Genomic DNA, 18,055 nt, shown 5'->3' with positions numbered 1-18,055 from the left:
GTAACTTTCACCTTATTGTAATTCTTGGCTAATTCCAACATCTCTTTTACCACTGATTCATTGTGTTTACAGTGTTCACTGTAGTCCTGAAGTGTCAAACCTTCCATCCAACTCTTCTTATGCAAATTTAACAACATCTAAAAAATATAAAGAAAAAGTAATTATTTTCCTGTATTGAGGGTATTTCCTTCACTTGTTTGAGAAACAATGTCACAAAAAAACTTTGGAATTAATGAAAGAATTTAAAACTTAATTTTATTAACTTAAACTTGAATAAGACTTCTCCTAAATTTATATTAATATAACCTCAGGAATATTCCACTGCCATGGCCTTTGTACTTGCTGTCCTTCTGCCTCAAAGACTATTTTCCTTATCCGTGCATGGCTTTTATTTCTCATTTCCTTAGAGTTAGACGTCTTTCCTCACCACACTATATACAAAAGTCACCTCACACTATCTTAAACATCCGTCTTCCCTTATCATTTTTATAACACTATCAACACTTGAAATTTTTGTTTTCTTTATTATTGCATTTCTCTCTCACTAAGGAAAAATCAACAGGGTAGGAGCTCTGCCCTACTGATTTCAAGATCACCAAGATCTAGTGTCTAGAAAATATCTAGTCTAATCATAGCAGACATTCAATAAACATTTGGTGAATGCATAAATGAATGAATGAATGAGTGAAACTACTACATTACACACAAGGTCTCTAATAGTTCATATAGCCCAGCTTTCAAAGGCCATGATAAGGAGGTAAATGTCCCATTCACTGAATGACTTCATTTAAATCTTTCTGAGCCTCAGTTTATATATCTATGAACTAAGGCCTCATAACTCTCTAAGTTTCTTTTCAATTCTAATATTCCATCTATAATTTTTAAAATGAAAACTTCCTCACTGTCAGAATGAAAAGTCATGAAACTGGGCAAGAAATCACAGATTTGTCCAGTCTACAATCAAAGCAGCAAACTAGGATCAGACCCTATTAGTGATCATGGAACTAAACACCTTAGTTCGTTGTTTCTCAAGCTAGACTCCTCGTTCTGAGTACATATTCCTCAAAGTTCTAAGTTTTCAAGTTTAGAGTTCTAAGACAGTTTTTTGTAGTCTTATTACTCTATAAATGTTCTTTAATTGAACTTACAATTGAGTAACTTTTTAAAATGACTGATAAAATCTTTGTGGAAAAAAAAAAAACGATTATTGTTCTTTTACCATTAGGACCAGTCTATCTTGTGAGATCCATGAGCCATGATCTGAAGATATAGCTGAAGTGTCGAGTTTAGTTTAGAAAAACTATTCTACTTGCTTAGAATTTTGCAGTTATGTGTGGTACAAAGTTAGTTTTTTGTTTTGTTTTGTTTTTTGTTTCTATGCTAGAGAATAAGCTGCATGTCAAAAATCACCTATAAGACTTCACAAGACACAAAGCTCCAAATTCCTCCATTCCTATTCAAGGGTCCATAGGGACAACAGTAGTTTGCAAAAAAACTGAAAAAATCCTGCACAAGTAATTCCAATTTCTTTGACTGCTTCTCCTCTTCTCCAATGTAAGTGTTCTAGAAAATACATCTTCAGGAAATTCTGGTGCAGCTGCAACTATATATGTTATAAAGCTACCTATAGTTAAGTGTTGAGAACTGGATTTTTCCTACCACCTCAAAACCAAAGTTCCCATAGAGCATGAGGATATCCTTACCATGCCTAAACAAGGATTCCACTGTGAGCCTTGAGTATGTTTGAAGGTAAGTATACAGGTTGGTGGGGTAAGAGTAAAGGCAGGGCTTCTGGTACTATAAAAGCTCCTAAACTGAGCTACTAGGAGCATAAACATAACATTAATTATGTAGGTATTTATGTGTGCATCTTTCATGCCAAGGATCATGGTAAATTTTAGGAGCATCAAAAAGGGGGAAAAGTTGATGTAATTAGCTGGATATTTCCAAATAGTTGGGTGTCAGATATCAGACTGATAAAATATTTACCTATGTGAATAATATGTTCAGTTTGTACCTGACTGGTGCTCTTTTTCATGGCCTGTACCTATTCTATAAAAATTAAAAATAAGTGTTGAAAATATACTTCAAGCTATCAACTAAATCTACCACAGCACATACAAACTTTGGGACACAGGCAAACAGCTGAAGAAAGATTTATGGCTCTGTGTCTCCCTTGGGTCAGGGAAGAACTGGCACCTGCAGCCCCTCACTCATCAGCATGCTCAAGCACACAGGTCCTTTGGGTGAGCTGACTGGTAGCTGTGACCTTTTAAAACAATGGTTTATAAAACTTAACAAAACAGAATTCTTCTTTCAATGAAAATCTTATACAGCACATCTTTCTGCACAATATATAAATGACATTAAAAGTGGAGGTCATCTGGTTGAAAGAGGAGGCAATATGGACAGCCCAATTCATCCCACTTCCCATTCACCTCATGCTTGAGAATTTCCTTCTAAGGCACCTTTGTGAGGAACAGTTTTGATCAGTTAAATAAGGTCTTATTTACTCCTGATTACTTAGCATGTTTGCACTTGAGAGCCACATATGAACCAAAACTTACTGGCTATCAATAGTACTCGGGGTTCTTAAAAATTATTTTAAGTCTTTCTCAGGGAGAAATACAAGAAGCTAATTTGGAAGATGACTAATTGTAATAGTAAAAAAAAAAAAGGCAGTTCAGATTGTAATTTCAAAAAGCAATAGGCAGACTGAAATATTTGGTATTAGTTGAAATAATCCTAAAATAGTAGAAATAAAAGAATGCTAAGCCACCAAGATGCTAGGTAATTTTTAAAGTAACCAAATTTAAAAATTGCCTAGTACAAAAAAGGGTAAGAATCTAGCTTTAAATATCTGAAAACCTGGGGCGCCTGGGTGGCTCAGGTCATGATCCTGGGGTCCTGGGATTGAGCCCCACATCAGGCTCCCTGCTCTGTGGGAAGCCTGCTTCTCCCTCTCCCACTCCCCCTGCTTGTGTTCCCTCTCTCGCTGTCTTTCTCTCTGTGTCAAATAAATAAATAAAATCTTTAAAAAAAAACTTTAAGTTTAAATAAATAAATAAATATCTGAAAACCCTACTGCATTTCCCTTTTGATTCACCTTTCATTTACCCTATGTAAATAGGGTAATTTTTTTTAAGTACTACACAATTATAATCCAATTTATTCCTTTCACATTTGGAAAAAGTTTCAAAAGGTAATTTTGTTGGAAAAAGATAAATTAATCAGAAAAATCACAGAACGAGGAGAAAGATTTTTGTAATTAATCATAAAATCAAACAGAAATGTTTGTTTCCTACTTATTTTCTTGTTTAGCACCTACCAATAAGGTAAAATGTCTTTCAATATATCCAATAAAATATTCCTTTATTTTATGTTCCTGTAATTCATCAGGAATGAAAAAATATTTGAACACATCAATGAACAAGGTCAACAATTCAAATTCAAATATACTATGTAATAATTCAATTGGTCTGAAAAAGTTTTTTTTTTTTCCCTCTCTCTAAGATACAAATTTTAACTTACCTTCTGTTCCAGTTCATTTTTCCGGTAGTTAATAGTAATGGAATAATAGTGTCTGTTTAGTCCATGAATTAACGCCTATATAAATAAAGGAGTAGATAAAGGACAAATTAATGTTCTGCATGTAAAAAATAAGTCTGAAACTGCTGACATATCCTATAGACAACACTTTTACTATCTTCTCACTAATCAGAATTTTTTCCACTGCACTTGACTTCTCTAAGACAAACCGGCAGATCATAATAAAAATTCAAGCTAATGACATGGCTTTAAGAAACGATAACCCTGCCTGTGTTGTAATCCATTCACAACTGCTCAAATATCGAACTCTAGCAACAGATGTTCAAATGGGGTTCAGAATGATATTCTGGGGGATCCTCTATCAGCCTAGTAAGACATGAAAGTACAGAAATATACCTTGGACTTATTTTCAACAAATATAAAAACAAAAGGGTAAAAGTTTTAGGGTTAGCTCAACTATAAAGATAAAGCTAACCAAAACCACCACTGCACTAATTACTGGATTTTTACAGTGAAGCAGTTAAGGTGTTGAGGTAGAAGAAGGGCTAGAAAGGAAACATTTAGTGAGTACACAGCATCTACTTTTCACATTAGGTCTTCTAATCTTCGTAACAACCTGGTAAAGCTGGTTCCACTTGTATTTTGACAGATGAAGAAAACATAACACAAACCTTAATTTGTCCCAGTTTTACAGCAAGGCAAAGGTAGGATTTGAACTCTAGTATTTCTGACTCCAAAGCCCATGTTTTTTCTACCATAGTATGCCACAATGTGTCTTAGGAAATTCTTGGATTAAGTCTTTATACTTTAAAGGATCAGGATAAAAACAAAGCATGGCCAGTCTTATTTTAAAACTATGCTGGGGCGCCTGGGTGGCTCAGTCGTTAAGCGTCTGCCTTCGGCTCAAGTCATGATCCCAGGGTCCTGGGATCGAGCCCCGCATTGGGCTCTCTGCTGGGCAGGAAGCCTGCTTCTCCCTCTCTACTCCCCCTGCTTGTGTTCCCTCTCTCACTGTCTCTGTCAAATAAATAAATCTTTAAAAATAAATAAATAAAACTATGCTAGCAAAAAAACACTCCACCAAGTACTAAAGCATTTTAGGTATGTACTCTAACAATCCATTCTTATCCTAACATCTGCTATAATAAAATGGTTGATGTACAAAATTAAAGTACTAAGTGTATCTATTAAATCCTTATCCATCTCAATAATCATCAAGAGTAGTGAATTAAATTTCAGTGCTCAGAAATGCTGTGCTGTGCAGATCAACAAATAGAATTAATCAGGGCCTTCCTTAATATGTACTCATATTTATGTAAATCAGGAAGTGTATCCCCTGGGTGGAAGAATTAGAAGAACATGGTACCTAGTCCTCCCAGTGGATAAAGCCTGACTGGAGAGTGGAACTTACACTAGATTTTAGTTCCCAATTGCCCTCCTCATTGAAGGACCTTTGTGCAATGCCCTGACTACATAATTCTACATAGCAGCCATAAAGTTAGTAACAGCTGTGGCCAATAAACGGGCCCACAGTCCACATTTTAAAGATTAACTATACTGCTAAAATATGCAGTTTGGTATCTGAAGGCACTACCTACTTGATTTTTAATGACCTTATTTAGATAAAAGCAGGAAAACTAACACAGGCAGCATGAAAGATGAGCAGGTATAATGATTTAAAAATCTGTAAGTTTAAATAAAATGATATCCTCAAGCAGTCTTCCAATTCCACTTACTCACCGGCTGTGTACCCCCAGTACACTCCAAATCACAATTGGCCATGTACAGTCCTCCTTCCACATGAGCCCAAAAAACACAGCCTCAGTGAATAATAAATTCTCTCAAACTAACCAATTTAGTCAATAAGTTGAGGCAGCATATGCCAAATAGAAGATTAGTTTTATCAAGAGGGAGAACCAACCTTTTGTAGGGGTCAAATTGCAAATTAAACAGAATATACTAGCAAATGGCATAGTATGTCAGGCAGATAAAAGAGAAATATAGCTAGGAAATTTCTTAAAACATCATTTCTTAACTTTTTAATTTATACTTAACAAACGTATGATGGACTTAGGAAAATTTAGGCAATTCTTCATTAAAACAGGATATGTTCCCCAAACTCATTCATTAAATGGCTATTTAAAATCTACAAGAGTTTCTCATAGAAGCATTCTTATAGTTTGATTCTATTCTATAATATTATATACTGTGAACTAAATAAGCTTTCAGTGGCTGATCCGGGATCAGCACTTTTTTACAGCACTGTTTCTAGGACAATACGTTTTGAATTTACCAACAGCAGTGAGCTTATTTATTTGCTTCTTGTATATACTGACCCTTGTTTTCTCTGCTCAAACCTTGCCAACCTTTCAAGAAGGAAGTTCTGCCTAGGTTGGAACTCATTATCAGTCTAAGGGGCTATCTATTCTAGATAAAGAATGGTTTGGAGGACCACAGACAAAGGGGAGTTTTGAGATCCCGCTGATTAACTTCCTGGTTATTTCTAAGCTGCTTTAGTTAATCTTTAGAGTAAAGCTTCATAATTTTGTTAGTATGACAAATTCAAAACAAATACATAGGGGCGCCTGGGTGGCTCAGATGGTTAAGCGTCTGCCTTCAGCTCAGGTCATGATCCCAGGGTGCTAGGATCGAGCCCCACGTCCGGCTGCTCCTGGTTCAGCAGGGAGCCTGCTTCTCCCTCTCCCTCTGCCTCTCCCCCTGCTCATGCTCTCTCTCTCTGTATCTCTGTGTCTCGAATAAATAAATAAAATCGTTTAAAAAAATACATAATCATTACAGTGAAATCAACTTCAAAATTAACCACCATTTGAATTATTTATATTTCTGTATTTGTTCATTCATGTGATTTATAGAACTTGAGTATTATAAATATCTTTGGGAGACTAGATACCTAATCCCAAAGAATGTTCAAGACTGTCTAAACCACTAGAGCATAAATAATAGCAAGAAGGAAAAGCAATAAACTTAGAACTGTAGTGATATATGAGCAAAGGTGGCAGAAACTATGGAATAAACATATAAGCAGTTTATGAGAGGCAGTCAGCTATCAAGTTGGAAAGAACTGTGTAAGATGGTATTTTATATAAAGGGATTATTGACAACAGATCCTAAAATAGGATCCTTTACTTAAATGGCTTCCTATATAATGCCTGTGTCAAATAACTACAAACAACTAAAACCTATCCTTATTATACTTCATTGACACTGCCCAGACTATTGAGAAGAGGTTAAAGTTATATATCCATATACTCACTGCTATGGAAAAGCAGGCATATTATAAAATACACAGCTTACGAACTTTATAATAATAACTTTTTTAGAGGTTCTTGATAGGTCAGAAAAGTTCCATGCTCTTAAAAAAGTAAGGTGTGTTTATTCGGATGCAAAAACAAGTTTGTTTGCCTTAAATTTACACTGATAAAGTGAAAATGTGGAGCTAAATAATATCAATTAGATCATATTTTTAAATGAATGGACTTTTCTTTATATAAATATAGTAATTCTGAAAAGAAACAAAGTGTGTTTTGTTTTTTCCTTGGGAGTAGAGAACTGGGTTGCAAAAAGCAAAAGTAGAAGAGAGTTTCTGCTAAATACCTTTTTGTACCTTTTGAATTTTGAACTGTATAAATATACTATCTATGCTAAAATTAATTATTTAAGTTCCAAATATAGTATTAAGAACCAGGAGCCCAGGTTATGAATACCAGTTCCTACATTAACTCACTACAAAAGCCTGTGCAAATAGGAACTTTCTGGGCCTCAGTTCCCTCACCAACAAAATGACCACAATGGTTCCTTCCAGAGCAACTGTTTTATAACTTTCAGTAAGTACTGAAAATGATGTTTTTCAAAGAGCTTAACTCTGTTAGACAATGCAATTGTACCCAGAGCTACACTTAGAGGCTCACAGTCCTTGTACAATATAACTGTGTATCAACAGTTACTAAATTTCCATGCAGTTGACAACCCAATCTTCACATATACTATGGCTCTTAAGGATCTGAAATGCTTTGAACAGTTCTTAAGTGGACTAGTTTAAAATTTTTAGTTACTCAAATAAATGCTTGTTAACCCTCAATCCTATACATTTGACAATAATGGTAAATGTTCCAAGTACAAAATAATACAAAGTCTCATATATTAAAACATAAGTCTAGAATGTAAGCATCATACTTCTGCCTCCCTATCAGGATTATTAATGGCTTCCCTTATTTAAAACATGATACTTAACATAAACTTTGCCTATTAGTTTTGTCTTGTAGATATTTCCAACATTGTTTTAGTGCTTTAAAAATAACGTTTTCTGTAATATATGTTTCACTGTAGAAAGTTTAAGAAATATGGAAAAGGAAAAACAAGAAAAAGAATTCCATAATCCCACCACCAAAGGTAATAATTACTAACGTCTTTGTACAGATAGATAGGCACATTTTATAAAATATGTATTTCCAAAGAGAAGAACTTGTAAATCCTACTTTATAATCTTTTTCTTAATACATTTTAAACTTTCCTCAAATTATTAAACAGTAGTCTATAATATAATCATAATTTCCCCCATTACTATAAGTATAATAGTAAAAAATCAGTGTTAGGAAAGCATTCGTCACCATCAGCGTTAAGTGCTGATGGTTGCTGTCAGGTTTCTATCCCTACTACTAGAAAGTTGACTTAGGTGCAAGGCTCCTCTTAACACAAACTAATTTTCCTTCAAAATAAAACCCCTTCGAAAGGCTTCTGATCCCTGAGTCAAAGATTCTACTAACATATATTAAAATTCTATTACAAATATTACCATTCACCACTTCAGGTTCTTCTGGGCTGCTTTCTTTCTAGCTTGTCTTAGAAAACTAAAATAGTTTTAAGGTGTGGCTTTGTTCTGTTACTTGTTGGCTTGGTCCTATTTAAGTGTTTTAGTATTGAAATTGTCTTAAAACTGTAAAGCACCCAGATAGATGTCATTCTGATGAGCACTATATAAACTGTGAAATAAATATATTTACAGATTTTAATTAGAAGGCAAAACAAACTAAAATGAAAGGAAAAACAATGACACTGTAGCTATATACACAGGTCCTTTTAACTTGGTTTGGAACTTGCTTTATAAGGTCCACCCTAAGTTATAGACTATAAGGTAGGACTAAAAAATACAAACTGGACTACTGTAGGAAAAAAAAAGATTTTAATATTGATTTTACTCAATTTATAAAGTTAAAAAGCAGGGTTTACACTTAAAAGATGAAAGCGGCAACAGGTGGCTACTGACTTGCAATTAGTAAAAACTTCTGGCAGAACTATACCATGTAGTAATCACAATGATCTTGGATTGTGAGATGCTACTTAACCTTTGGCAAAAAAAATAAAAATAAAAATAAAAATAAAAATAATAATGAAGTAGTATGATACTATGGGGGTTTATAAGAAAGGTCATTATCACAGGCTAAACAGGTCCAATAATATATTCTCCTGGAACATACAAGCATGGGCTTGTCTGTACCCAATCAAAAACACTGGTAGCTTATTTCATACTCATTAAACTTTGCAGTTTTCCCTGACTTGTAAAACAATCTTATTCCAAAGCAACACACCTCAATCCTTTGAAACAAAACGTTTCACTTTGAAGAAGATTTCAGATGAGTGACTGCTGCAAAAGTAAGTGTCTAAAGGTGTAAAGTTAATCAGAGTGCAACCCAGGCTTAACCATGGTTAACTGTCAAAGCCACAACTCCCCAAAGACAATCATATGACAGAGCCAGGTTTCAGAAGGCAAGAAGCAATAGCTACTATAATGTCTTTGTCCTATGTGTTCTATTTAACCAAACATGGTATTTCTGTCCATTTAATTAATCTTCAGAGAAGCAATTAACTATATAGACACAGGTTGTGGTGCATTTAAAAACATATTTAAAATAATCTTTGCAGACAATAAAGATTTGTGTAAAAACAATGAGACATGTGAATGATACAAAAAAACATTAATCACTCAGGAGGATATTAAATGCCTGCATAACTATAATAATGGTGGTTGACATTATTAGAACAATATATAAATGAATCAAAAGTAATAATATAGATATGTTTTGTAGGGTTTGTTTTAAATGTGGAGAGTAAACAAAAAAAAGGCAGAAAGTTTTAAGTACCATTTAAAAGGAATTGTTTCTGTCTTTAAGAGACAGAAATATCAATTTTCCCAATTTTAATGCTGAGAAATGTCTACTAACCAATCAATAACGACACCCCAATGCACTCTACCCAAAACTTGTATCAGTCCTCTACTACAGTGTTAACCATGCAAAGCCGTAAGTTACTCTCAAGATAAAAGACTCTACTGTGCTTCCAAAAAGAGTATCCCCAAACTATGTTAGGTAAGTTTAAAGACTCCATTAAAAACGCCTCATAAATGAGCAAATCTAATTTTTCAAGTGTTTCCATAATCTTCTCAAGCACAAGAAAAATTAATTGCAAACAAATTAAAATGCTAAGTATTAGATCGTAAAATGGCCATTTATAATAGGTTTTTAAAATATAAAGTAGAGTTTAACACATTATCAAATACAGGCATTACCTGGATAGATGGCTTGTTTAAATGACCCAGATTTGAGGTTGTTTGTCTTGGTTCATGTCCTAAGACCATCATATTAGCATTGATCAATCTGAAGGCATCAATAACAACCTGTAAAAATAAGGTGTCAGGTCAATTCTTTTTAAAAAGCAAGTGATGATACCAAGCAACAGTGGACAGGCATGATCAACTTGCATCTGTTTCTGGCCTATTTCCAGAAAATCATTTAATTATAATATTAATAAAAAAGAGCCTCCTGCTGACTGTGCCATCAGCACACCACCCTCTATCTTGTAATGTAAGGTGACACCAATTATTGCAATTTTCATGAAGCAGTAAAGAAAAATATTAACTTTGCATCTTTATTATTGAAATACATCATTACTAAACTTATACACCAAACAGCCTCCATTGGTGTGCATATGTTTGTCACCTAAATTTTACCTAATCAAAATGAATGACAAAGAGAAACTAAAACTGAAAGTGAGCACAAGCTAAGGGACCACATGTAAAGCCCAGCCCTGTCACATCAATTATACTACCACAGTACTTGAAATGACAACAAAATTACAGCCAGCAAGGCACTTGCTCCACGTATTCTCTTCTAGTCAGATACCTTTTACTTCTTGTGACTATAAAAGACTTTATACCTTGTCTGATGGCCTTAAATATCCAAGCCACTGTCAAGAATAGGAGACAAACACAAGAAAACCAAGGTCATCTGTGCTTTAAGCCAGGAACATAGTATAGACTGAGATGGCCATAAGTTCATAGTAAAGAAGTAACGATAGGTATCATCTTTTTCTAAGTGTATTCAATATTTCTGTATAAAAAGAGTTCAAATTCTTATATGATACAGTATCATCTGTTAGCTCTTATATATTAAGAAATTTAACAAGAATCACATATTATCCAAACACCTTTTTCTGTTCATTATCATGGATTTGAAAAGAACTCGTTAAAGCTTTTAAAATGCTGTGAAGTTTTATGTAAAGCGCTGGGACATTAAGACAGATGCTTCTTTCTGGTAAATTAAATCAATTACCTAGAGAATAAACTCAATACTTCTGTCACATAAAAAAATCTTAAAGCAGGATAATACATTTTTCTAGATTTGCCATAAAAGTGCTTTAACTGAGATTTATTAACATTATAAAAGCTACCATCAACTAGACTTCCCCATTTCCATATAGCTTGAGTACAGCTGAGTAAGTATAGTTTAGTAAGAGGTAGAAAATCAAATTTATTTTCAAGCCAAATGAAATCTAATCAAGTTTTAAAAGTCTGTAGTAGGTATGTATACATGTTATATACTAAAGAACAAGATCTAAAGAAAGAAAAAAAGTCACTCTTTCTAAAAGGCTACCACAAAGGGTCAACAAACAGTACAAAAGATACAAACTTAGACCTAAAGCATTACAAGTGTCCACTCTGGCAGGCCAAAAAAAATCAACTTTGAAATTTTGCTTTTATTTCTAACAGTTTGAATTTCCCCAGAGTCCTCTTGCCTCAAAATAAAACCAAGTATTCCCAGAACATACATGATTTAATAGTTTGTGAAAATTCCTTTTTCTTTTTATACAATAACTGTAATTCAGACTTAACTCTCATATTTATATATAAATAAATATGGCCTGGGTTAATACTTCTTGCTTATACTTACATTTTTTTATCATTTATTTTCATAAAACAATAATAAAGGTACTAATATCAGACATGCTTTAATCAGATATTATCATAAATAATTTCAAACACTTGTTTAGTAAAATTTTCTACCAAAAAGCACCCTAAAATAAAATTAAAATGTCAGCAAAAGGAGAAATGACCATTTTAATAGATATACTTAAATAAATGCAGGATTAAGAACCATCACCATTTAAAGATTGAGGTAAATTTAAGAGTAAAGCATCACTTTGGCCTAATTATTCTTAGAATACTTTGGTTCCATTTTAAGATTTCAGTAAAATCATTTGTAGGAAAAAAAAAACCAGTCCTACAAAACTATGAAAATTCCATCATATATCACAACAAAATGCCTATATATTGTCTTATACTGAACACTTTCAAACTAAAACAGCAGGCAGCTATTTTACATGCAAAAAACCCCCATAATATTTCTCTGCAATATTATAAGCAGGCGCGAAACTTCATAAAAAGGAAATGAAATACCAGCTAAGTAGGTATTATGATCCGTTAGAAACCTATCTAAAACAAAAAAATTAAATTCTATTAAAAAATGAGAAAAAACTTAAAAATATACTGTTCAACTAATAAATGATGGCCTATGTGAAATAACATGCTTAGACTGACAATTCCTCAGGAGCGATATGGTAGCCAACAGAAAAGAATACTTTAACTACACCAAGATTAAAGGAATTTGCTGCCATTGCTATAGCAACTGTCTTAAGAAAACTAACATGTTCAACAACCTGCAGACCAAAATTAGATTTAGTATGCAATAAAAATATAAATATGGCAATATAGTCTACATTTTAATTTCTGTACAATTTTATAATTGCCTTTTGCACTGTGAGAATAAGTGTGTTCCTCCTTTAGAGCAACCTATCAAAATAGACTCATTAATGTCCAGCGCACTAATGAGCAATGGGTGAAGAAGGTGTTAATTATGCCACAGTAAGATTCAAGAAAAAGCCCTGGTGAGCACTTGGAGGTGTGTATAAGCTGAAGGCGTTTCTCCATGTTTATGTATTTACAGCATGATGCAACAGAATGACAGCGAAGTGGTCACCCCACGGATAAGAAAGGAAATCTTAGATACAATATACTGCACAAAGAACCCCCAAAGATTAATTAAGGTATGGGGAAGGAGACAGGGGAAAGAATCCATTTCTGAAGCTATATGAATTTTCTAAACAGTTTGTTTTAAAGTATACATACATTAAACCAGTCCAGTTTATAGCTTATAAATCCAAACAGTAATTTAGCCAAAAACTTTGCAAAAACTACATTAATATGCAGTAACAAAAACTTCCAAACAAAAGTTTAAAGAATATTTTCAGAAATGTGATGCTAGACTTCTATAATTCCTTTCCATGCTGAACTCCTATACACCACACTGAAACTCTATCCACCAGCCTGACCATTTAATTTTTTCTGGTACAAGTGCCTTGAGACTTTTCAGAGGTCACTGCAACAGTAGACAGCTTATAACAAAACCATTAGCAGTTTGGCTAGCTTAGGGAAACCTCTTACTTTCCTTTTTTGTTTATTATCACTGCATGAATCTGCAGCATATGATAGTTTATAATTTCTCAGGCTTGTTAAATTCATGTTAAAGGTCTGTTTTCTTGTTGAATAAATTTTGTTCATATAATGCTGCCTATTTCATACACTCAGTCTTTAATAGCACCTTTGGTCTATGCGCAACTCACAGATCAAAACAGAGGACTAAAATAGGGGTTGATGATGCTATTTACATGTGTGATTCCTGCTGTCTTCTTGTTAGTAGCTTTAATATAATAGAAGACCTTGTCTGTTTTGTAATTAACACATCTTTACTGGAGAGATATTTGGAAGTGATTGCTGTGAATATACTGGTTAGTAAAATAAACACAATCACACACCACTTTCTGTTATCAGACAAATTTGTGAATTGTACACATTATACTCCAGATCAACAAACTGTGATATAACAGCCAAGTAGAAGACACATATTTATATAACCCTTTATTTTTCTGAAAATATGTATTCACTCTGACCTTGCAAATATAATTAGCTTGTGGGATGTGCAGATTTCAGTACCATGGTTGCTTTACTAATTGCAACTCTTGGAAATAGATACTAAATATTTGGAAGCTGCCAATACAAAATAAAAACTGCATCTTTTTTGTACATCTGTCTTAGCTTATAAAAGCAAAATAGTTTTAAAAACAATACTGTGTTCCATATTTATTCCAAGCACACCCAAGGGTCAAGAACCTATCATTTCATTTTAATAACGAGTCTGGTTTAGGACTCAAAACTGCAATTATTTTCAAATTCAGTTTAATCCATAATTTTTTTGGCTTCTTTCATGAGTATAGTACAATTTACCCAATATGCTACTTATTTTCAAATTCATATTTTCATATCAACTGCTAGGTCACTGAGAGACTAGACTAAATTTCTAAAGCATCAATCTAGGTTTCCCAATTTTTCCATTCAAAGGAGGCTATGTTGTAAATCTCCTAAAATTACTTTAATACAAAGGTGTTAGAAGGAAAAATGCATACACACTTTTGGCAGTAGTTACTATAATTATCATCTCTCCATCTCTCTCTCTCTTAATAGTAGCTGCCTCTGGCATTTCCAATTGCACTTATATTGAAGTCAATGACTATGGAAAGTGCTTAGAAATAAAATGAACCGAAATAATTTTTTTAACAAAGTTTGAAAGAAAAATTTTAAGACCTCAAAATCAATTTCAAATATCAAAAAAAGAGAAAAGTTGCAATTCAGTTACCAGTTGTTACGTATTTAAAAACATAAAGTCTCTACATGTCTTTTATAGTCTAAAAGACTATAAAAAATGTTAGGTGTAGAAAGAAAAGCAGCACTCCATATCAAATACCCTTTATCACCTAGAAATGACCTATTATCAACTGCTTAGGTTGTTTCTAGATTCTTTAAAAATTAAGGGTGCATGTGACCTGGGCAGTACTGCTGGGGTTTGTGACCCTTTCGTTACTTCTGCTGCCGTGCACTGCCAAGCATCTATAAGAGAAAAACATCTTCTGTCTCTTGTAAGCCCACAGCATAAAAAATTCAAAGAAATCTTACTTTTTATGCCATTTCCAATGAAAAGCACTAAGAACTAAAACTGACTCATGCCAAATGCATATCACTGAATTGCTGTGATTTCTTAGTCTCAAGTTTGCAACACGGAAATTATTTATAAAATGTCAATTTTAGCTCTGGAAAAGAAATTCCTATGTGTATGTACATTCTCTTTCCTCATCCTTGGAGAACTGCTTACTGTAGCTAGAGATCTGTAGTACAACTTCAATATACTGGGAGAGAAGGGGGATGGGGTGTAACTAGCATAATGTACTTTTCTTGACAAGTGAAGACATGCATCAAAATTCAAACAGTAAAGCGCAAGTTCTGAACATGTACGCCTTAATGAAAACAAATGGATCTTTAGAAACTAGTATGGCAAAAGGTAATTAGACTTTTCAGATTCATAAAACTTTATAAAAAGAATATAGTTAAATCATAAAGTTCAGAATTTTTTAGGGTATGCATGTAGTCAGTCTGGTAATAGGTACTTAAATGTTTGAGACCCTGGAGTCAGAATCCTGCCTAAGTTACAATTCTGTTCTACCACTAGCTAGCTCAGCAATCCAGGATAAGTTATTTACGCTCTCAATGTCTCCATTTGCTCATGAATGACACCTCACGGAGTTGGCGATAAGATTAAATAAAATACATGTATACCTGCCACCGTATTTCTCAGTGTTATTAATGGTGGCAGTCACAGAGTTGCCTAGCTCAGACCTCCGTTCAACAGAAGCTGCTGCAGAGAGCATGGCTGACTCACCACCTCCACATGCTAGACCTTTGGATCTTCTGGGAGTTCACCCCAGGTCATGTTTCCCTCGGGCTACTCCCAGGTAATGACTGGGCAAAGTGGGGGTACTAGAAACTAGCCATTCCTGCCAAACAGAGGAAGGATTCCTCTAAAGGGCAACTTTGTCTCAAGGACTGCCCATCAGTCTGGCTGAAACTTTCTCAGAAACATGCTGTATAGTCTGATACTGTGCCTACCTTCCCAATTGTACCGAATTCCCAATTCTACCTTCCCTTTCTCCTTCCACAGGGTCGCACCTGTACTGCTGTCCCCTTTATCCATCACAGGTATTTACCCAAATAAATCTCTTGCACAGCTCATCCCATTTGGAACCTGCTTCTTGGAGCAACCCAACTGATCTGGTAAACAGTGGAGTACTGTTACTGCAACAGAGTGTTAAAGTTAGAAAAAAGCTACTCCCAAAACCACATATCCAGACACTCGACATATGAAAACATCAATAGAAAATTAGGGAGGGAGCACCTGGCTGGCTCAGTCAGAAGACCATGCAACTCCTAATCTTGGGGTTGTGAGTTCAAGCCCCACCCTGGGGATAGAGATTACTTAAAGAAAATATTTTAAAAAAGAAAAGAAAATTAGGGAGAAACATTTAAAGACATCTATTTCCTTAGAAAAATTCCTAATTAAAGTTTTTTTTAAAAGTATACAGTTATACCCAATATTATTATCTCTTTTTAAAAGTAACAATATCCCTAGAATCTTGACACTCCTGTAAAACAGATATTTCTAGACAGTGACAAATAAACACTAAACTTAAAAACTGAACTAGACTATTTATGAGCTACCAGAGACTATCACCTCTGGGTCACTGGTCTGATACCAGAATACCAATTCTATCTGGTGGCTACTCACCTAGCCTATATAAAATGAGCAAGTGACTTCAGATTCCTTTCTGGTACACAAACTAAAGCAATACAGTTGGTATGCTTATTGACAGTTCCCCAAAAAGGAAAGAAATTAAGCTTTAGAGACTAAAAGAGCTCAACCATGTTAACAAGGTGGTAAGGCAGCTGGATAAGGGGAATAAAGGACTTACATACACTGCTTGTGCTTTAACATCATCTTCAAAAACAAAATGCAAATATAACCTTCAAACTACCATCTCTCAGTAGCCACGGTCATTTTTGCAAGAAAAATATGTAAAAGTTAATACTTGGTTGTGTATCACTTTTATATATATTTACTGAGCTTATTAATTAAATATTGTACAGAAATTATCTTGTGTAAGCCTCTGAAGACCCAAGAGGCAGGTATTAATATTCATAATTTATGGATGAGAAAAATGGAGGCTCAGAGAACTTGGATAAATTAATGACACAACCAGCAAAGTGATACCACTATGATTTGTACATACACAGCATGCCAAAGCTAGTACTCTTCATCACCAAGCTATCTGATGTAACACTTTCTCCTAACACAAAAGCAAGAAAAGACTACTATTAGATTCAGTTACTTGACAGCAAGGTTTGCGTCTTATTTGCCATCAAATATCCATTCCCCAGCAGAGTACCTGGCATACATAATGTTACAGAATAAATATGTATTAAATCAAGAGCTCCAAAGAAAGCATTTTATATAAAGTTTTACCATTCATGTTTATTTTTCCTTCAAAAAGGGGCAGGGCATTTGTTTTCTATAAAAATCTAATCACTAGCTTTACAAAATATATACTTACCATTTCTTTATCACTGCTCAGTTTTGAATTCATAAAATACTTACCCATTGCATACTGAACTGAAAAACCCCAAACATCACAAAGCACTGACCTCTGTTTAGTTTAGTTTAGAATAAAAACTTCATCCAGTAAAGCAATTTGGAATGTAAAAAGTGGCAGTGGGTATCTATTAATCAGCTTACTAGTCGTCTAAGAATAATCACTGAGGAATCAACTATGACTTACAAGAATATCTAGCACAATAATCAATCCTAACTTATTTAGGAAATTACAATGATAAGAACATATTAAACATATGATAAGAACTTATTAAAATATATGGGCTAGGGAAAGGCTTCTTATACAATGTCATAGTTCGCATTTGCTGGTACAATACTGGCATTAACAACAAGGAGTAGATCTTGTTCTTTACGTCTCCAGTGTATGCCTGTGACACAGTACTGATCAGTAAGTATCTGGAGAATGATCAAGCATCATTAGATTGGGGAAAGAAAAGTATTTCAGAATCAAAAGTCAATAATATTTTTATAAGTAATGGGAAGAGTTTTAAAGGTTTCCTTTATCTTTACTGAAACAGCTTAATTTGAACTAATTTGAAACAGATTTCTATCACTCAAAATACATAGCAAGTACTAAACAATAATAAAGTAGCTCAAAGACA

At 34.0% G+C, this 18,055-nt stretch overlaps 1 protein-coding gene across 3 annotated transcripts in view; it reads right to left on the bottom strand.

The window, feature by feature from the left end:
* The window catches only part of PSMD14 (proteasome 26S subunit, non-ATPase 14), a 99,385-nt gene that overhangs the window by 13,802 nt on the left and 67,528 nt on the right, over positions 1-18,055 (bottom strand). For all 3 annotated transcript variants that reach the window (XM_027589907.2, XM_027589909.2, XM_027589908.2), the window contains 3 exons: positions 10,133-10,240; positions 3,532-3,606; positions 12-137 (listed from right to left, as the gene is read on the bottom strand). In XM_027589907.2, coding sequence (XP_027445708.1) covers positions 12-137; positions 3,532-3,606; positions 10,133-10,240 — 309 coding nt within the window. The remainder of the gene's footprint in view (positions 1-11; positions 138-3,531; positions 3,607-10,132; positions 10,241-18,055) is intronic.

This window comes from Zalophus californianus, chromosome 3, assembly GCF_009762305.2.
Source record: "Zalophus californianus isolate mZalCal1 chromosome 3, mZalCal1.pri.v2, whole genome shotgun sequence".
Classification (NCBI taxonomy): domain Eukaryota; kingdom Metazoa; phylum Chordata; class Mammalia; order Carnivora; family Otariidae; genus Zalophus; species Zalophus californianus.
The sequence above is the reverse complement of the archived record's forward strand: the minus strand, read 5'-3'. Positions and strand labels throughout refer to the sequence as shown.